This window comes from Cariama cristata, unplaced genomic scaffold, assembly GCF_000690535.1.
Source record: "Cariama cristata isolate BGI_N322 unplaced genomic scaffold, ASM69053v1 scaffold13321, whole genome shotgun sequence".
Lineage (NCBI taxonomy): Eukaryota > Metazoa > Chordata > Aves > Cariamiformes > Cariamidae > Cariama > Cariama cristata.
The window spans coordinates 21,975-27,737 of NW_009601074.1; the positions used below are offsets into that span (position 1 = coordinate 21,975).

The 5,763-nt window shown below is 61.1% G+C and overlaps 1 protein-coding gene across 1 annotated transcript in view; it reads right to left on the reverse strand.

The window, feature by feature from the left end:
• The window catches only part of PLCD3 (phospholipase C, delta 3), a 7,922-nt gene extending 2,793 nt beyond the window's left edge, over nucleotides 1-5,129 (reverse strand). Inside the window, 9 exon segments of the mRNA XM_009710305.1 lie at nucleotides 64-180; nucleotides 1,121-1,262; nucleotides 2,169-2,351; nucleotides 2,421-2,579; nucleotides 2,654-2,798; nucleotides 2,897-3,098; nucleotides 3,920-4,145; nucleotides 4,690-4,819; nucleotides 4,909-5,129. Of these exon segments, the coding sequence (XP_009708607.1) occupies nucleotides 64-180; nucleotides 1,121-1,262; nucleotides 2,169-2,351; nucleotides 2,421-2,579; nucleotides 2,654-2,798; nucleotides 2,897-3,098; nucleotides 3,920-4,145; nucleotides 4,690-4,819; nucleotides 4,909-5,129 (1,525 nt within the window).
• Between the last annotated feature and the right edge of the window lie 634 nt (nucleotides 5,130-5,763).

Genomic DNA, 5,763 nt, shown 5'->3' on the forward strand with positions numbered 1-5,763 from the left:
CTCTGGAGGAGCAGGGAGGGGTGCCCGGTTATGGGGAGTCCCCTGGGAACCGTGAGGTCTCACCCAGCTGGCAGCCAGCGTTCCACATCTCCTGGGGGTTGTAGTTGGAGGAGTTCATCTTCAGCCCCAGTGGGTAGATGCGGCTGAGCTGCCGGGTGTTGTATCGGACCAGTGCCGGGCCTGGGTGGGGGGGACGACACAGCTGAGTGGGGCCACTGCACCCATGGGTGCTGGTGTGGGGCCCTGCCAGCAGATGACTGTGCTCTGCCTGCACCCGTGTGCCTGGGGACATAGATGGAACCTGCCCAGTTGGGTGGCCTCAGAGCCTGAAACGTGACCCAGACCCTGAAACTGGACCCTGGGGTTCAGACCCCAACCCTGGACCTTGACCTTGGACCTCTGACCCCAGACCTCAGACCCTGGATGTGGACCCAGACCTTAATCTGAGCCCTAGACCTCAGACTGTGACCCTGGATCCTGACCTTGACTCCACACCTTGACTTTAGACCCCAGACCCTGACCCTGGACCTCAGGCTCTAAACCCAAACCCCAGACCCTGGAACCTGACCCAGATCTTAATCCCAGCCCTTGACCCTGGACCCTGATCCTGATGGCAGACCTTGAACCCAGACCCCAGATCCTGGTCCTGGACCCCAGACTCTGGTCTTGGACCCCAAACCTTGACCCTGGACCCCAGACCCTGGACACTGACTCAGATCTTAATCTCAGCCCTGGACCCGCAGACCCTGACCTCACATCCTCACCCTGGACCCTGAACCCCAGACCTTGGCTCCAGCCCTCAGTCCCAGGACCCTAACCCAGATCTTAATCCCAGCCCTAGACCCCAGACCAGACCCTGGTCCTAGATGTCACATCCCAAACCCAGACCCCAGCCCTTGGTCCCAGACCTGTGACCCTCACCCCGGCCTCTGGCCCCAGACCCACCAGACCAGAGCAACCCAGCTGATGCCAGCGCTCCTCTAGCCACCACCCATGGAGACACCAGTGACACCACCCCAGTGACAAAGCCCATGGGTCTCAGCCCCGTCCTGCATCCCAATGAGGTCAGAAGCATGGAGCCACTCTGTCCCCATCCTCATCCCCATCCCATCACCCTCACCCTCCTCCTTGATGAGCTTCCGAGCCTTCCGTTCACTGAAGGAGGACATCTCACAGGGCCGGGGATGGCGCAGAGCATGGGCCAGGCCGGGGAAGGGGACAGCCTGGCAGTACACCACCACAGCCGACAGCTCCGAGGCCACCTGTGATGCATCCTTGGCCTGTGGAAACCACCATGCTGTCAGGGCCAGCCTGGCTCTGGTGGCCACCAGCCTGTCTGAGGGTCTACAGATCCCGCTACCCTGCTAGTGCTGAGTGCTGAGACCCCCAAAGCCATGGAGACCCCCAAAGTGATGGAGAACCTGAGGCAATGGAGTGGTAGACCCTGAGATGATAGAGAATCCAAGCAGGTTGAGTCCCTGAGGTCATGGAGAACTAAATGTGATGGTCAACCCAAGATGTTAGAGACCCCAAAGTGATGGAGACCCTGAAGTGATGGACAACCCAAGATGATGGAGAACCTGAGATAACAGAGACCTCAGGATGATGGAGAACTGAGGCAATAGAGAACAGACCCCAAAGGGTCACCCTGGAGATGATGGAGACCCCAAAGTTATAGAGACCCAAGGTCATGGAATTCCCAAGGCAATGGAGACCCCAAGGTGATGGAGACCCCAGAAATGGAGCACCCAGCCCAAGACTCCCCACAGCTGGGGAGTCCCCAAGCTCAGTCCCCTCTGCCTGGGCAGTGACAGCCACTCGCCACCCCCACGGTACCCGACCCGTCAGCCCACTCAGCTCCATCCTACGACCCACCTGCAGAGGTTTGATCTCCTGCAGAGACTGCAGCGACTGGAAGAGGAGAGATAACAGGGCTGCACTGGGGGATGCTGGCAGTGATCACCTGCCCCGGGCCCCACCACTGCTGGGACACACTGGTCCTGTGGCACTGCCAGCATGCCGTGGTCCCCCAGGACCACCCGGATGCCATGGTCCTCCAGGACCACCCAGATGCCATGGTCCTCCAGGACCACCGGGATTCCATGGTCCCCCGGGACCACCCGGATTTCATCGTCCCCCGGCACCATAGCCCTGGGAAAGCCCCTTACCTGCCGGCTGCTTCTCTCCTGAAGCTTCTCCTCCTTCTCCTCCTCTTCCTCTTCCTCCTCCTCCTCCTCCTCCTCCTCTTACTCCTCCTCCTCCTCGGGGTCTGGAAGGGAGGTGACTCCCCGGGGCTTGTGCCACTGCTCTGGTAGCTTCTTGCCCTTCACCAGGACCTTTCCCTTCAGCTGCTGCGGGAGGAAGGGCCGAGCTCAGGGCTTGGAGGGGGCATGGGAACACCATGGTAGGCGGGTGGGTGCCCTTCCCTCTGGGGACGGGAGGTCATGGGGGTCCTGCCCCTCCAGTGGCTGCGTCAGCAACATGTCCCCCAGGATGGTCTTCATGTGCCGGGCCATGGTGGCCTGCTGCTCCAGCCCACAGTGGTTCTCCAGCGACAGGATGACAGGGTAGGGTGATTGCTGGGGACAGGGATGGGCAGCGCTCAGCACCCAGCACCCAGGACCTGTCCCAGGGCTGCTGGCACCTGACTTACCTTGAAGGCATAGTCACGGATACTCTCAATGACATCGCGGAAGAGGATTTTGGAAGTGAGCGTGTGGCCATGGTAGACAATGGGTTCCCCATCAGAGCCCTCCCAGCAGTCCAGCTCCACGCAACGGCATCCTGCCATCAGCGCCCTGCCACCAAACCACCATCGGATGAGTCCCTGTGCCAGCCCAGCACCCTCGAACCATGGGACTATTTGGGCATGGAGCATCTGACCAGGGGTACCCACCTGACATAGGCTTCGGTGCTGCTGGTGCCACCGATCTGGTTGCGGGTCAGGTACGTGTTGTGGGAGGAGGAGATGAAGTAGTGGCACAGGGGCTGGTTCATGTCCTGGTGCACCTTGGTGTGCTCCTGGTTGAGGATGTCACCGGCGGCCGAGAGGAGGTACATCATGAAGCCATCCAGCATCATAAGGTCCTGCTGCCTGGCTGCGGGACACAGCGGTGGGGTGTCACAGAGGTCTGGCAGGCCGCTGGCAGGGTGGCACCCCAGGGATTGTCCCCACCTGGCTGTCCCCTGTCTCCCAGCAGTGCCATGTTCACCCCAGACCTGGGACTGTGACACCCAGGAGACACATAAGTTCCCTTGAGTGTCCCATCTCCGTCCTGATGTTGCTCATCCTGCTAGTGCCACATTCGCCATGAGATGTGGAGGTTCCCTGTCCTCATCCTGACATCCTCGGTCCTCATAGTGCCATGTTCACCCCAGACCTGGCACTGTGGCACCCAGGGGATGTGGACGTCCCTGTGGTGTCCCATCTCCACCTTGATGTCTCCCATCCTACTAGTGCCACATCTATCCTAGGTACTGTGATACCCAAGAGACATGGAGGTCCTTCATCCCCACCATGACGTTCCCTGTCCTCCTAGGGCCATGGTGACCCTGGACCTGCCATGGTGAGACCCAAGGGACATGGAGGGTCACCCAGCTGTGTCACATCTGGCACTGCATCACCCAGGAAACATGGAGGTCCACCTGCTGTCCATCCCCACCTCCAGGTCCCCTGTCCTCACCATGCCCACATCCACCAAGGACCAGCAAGGCCATGTGTTGAACTGCTGACACCAGTGCCAGCCCGGGGAAGGGACATGGGGACACCCACTCAAGCCTTGGAGGACCTGGTACCAGCTTGGGGGGGTGACACCACCAAGCAGAGCCCCATCCCCACACCATCCATGACGTCCCTCGGCTTTGGCAGTGCCCATCCCACCATCCCACCACCACCCAACCTGGCTGTCCTCAGCCCTACCCTTCTCGTTGAGCTCGTAGGTGCGGATGACGGCACGGGCCTGGCGCAGGCTGGCATCCTCGCCCTGATCCCGTAGGAAATCCCGCAGCTCCTCGGCCGACAGGACGCGGTCCTCACCCGAGTAACGCCCAAAAAGCTCCTCCAGCTCCGGCCGTCGCAGCAACCGTCGACAAAACTCCTCCAGCTCCCAACCCTCCAGCCGCTCGTCACCCGAGCGGTCGCACTCCTGATGGGACCGCAACCCAACTTTGGGACCGTCCCTTGCCCGTGGGGAGGGGGTACAGCCACCCCCCCTGCCTCATCCTGCCTGTCCTTTGGGGTTGGCAGCGTGTGTGATGAGTTTGGAGGAGGCTCAGCTACTGGCATGAGGGCTCAGGGTTGGGTTGTGCCTAGGTGGAATGCAGGGATATGTCCCTTCTGTCCCCCCCACCCATAGTCCTCTGACCCTCCAGCCTGGAATGGAACAAAGGGCTGTGCCTCAGTTTCCCCAGGTGGAAAGGGACCTTGGGAGAGGCCCATGGGGACAGCACCTTGGGGAGCCACAAAGCAGTGGAGGGGGGACAGCTCAGCCCACCCCATCATGAGCTTCCTTCCTGCTCATGATGGAACCCAACCATTGGTGATGGACCCAACCATCAGTGATGGTGGATGGCTTCGGGTGTGACAAGTTTTGACAGTTCTCTGTGCTTGGGAAGGCAGAGGAGGAGCCAGCATTCCTTCCCGGTGCCAGCAGTGGGGGGATGGTGGGTATTGGAGCACAGGACGGGTACCTTGAAGAGCTTGTAAGCGTAGACATCATCCATGTCAATGTTGATCATCCTCAGCATGCTCTTCACCTCCCGGAAGGACATCTTGTTGTCCTTGTTCCTGTCTGCTCGCTGCAGGACCCCATGGATCCAGCTACACCCGGGGTAAGGAAACCACCCGGTGTCACCACCACGGCCGTCCCCAACCTGCCCCCAAGCCCCCATAGCTCTGACAAAAGATATTGGTCAAGCTTCTCCGGTTGACTCATGGCTTGCAGCCGGCCCATCAGTTTGGTGAGCCCTTGCACCCAGTGGTGGGCGTCCTCCTCGCCCCGGGCGGCCAGGTCAAGGTTCTTGCGCTTGCCCTTGAAGACGAGGGTGAAGCAATGCCGCTCGGGGAAGGCGGCACCGTACTTGCGTAGACCCTCCGACTGATGTCCTTCACGCACCCCTTCGATGTGCATCACCGAGACTGCAGGGACACGCACGGTGATGGGACCACCCCGGGGATGGAGGTGGACCCTCACCCATGAGCATCCTGCAAGATACCCTGGGTGCTGATGGACACCTGACGCGTTCCCAGGGGCACCCCAGGGGATCGAGGCTCGGTTCCTGTTGATGCTGCGGCCAGGCTTAACCCACTAATCCCAGGCGAGACAGGAGCCATGGCCGCTGTCCCCTGCGGGGATGGGGACGGGGACACTGGTGGGGGATGGAGCTGCCTTGCAGCGGTGCCAGCTCCGGGCACCCATCCCAGATGAGAGGATGGAAAGAAACGGGTGATGCTGAGGAGTCGGGACAGAGTCTGGCCGGGATGGAGATGGGACCTCGTGCTGGTCCCAAGGGCGACGGGGAAGTGTGTGAGCTCTGCAGGCTCGGCCTTGGGTGCACTGGGAGGCACTGGGATGTAATGGGATGCACTCAGAAGCACTGGAAGGCACTGGGTGCAGTGGGTTGGGGTCTGGGTTCTGGGTAGGGGTCGTGTTCTGGACTGGGGTCCACATCTCAGGTCACGGTCTGGGTCTCAGGCTGGGGGTGCAGGTCCTGAATTGGGGTCTGGGTACTGGGCTGGTGTCTGGGTGCTGGCTGGGGGTCCAG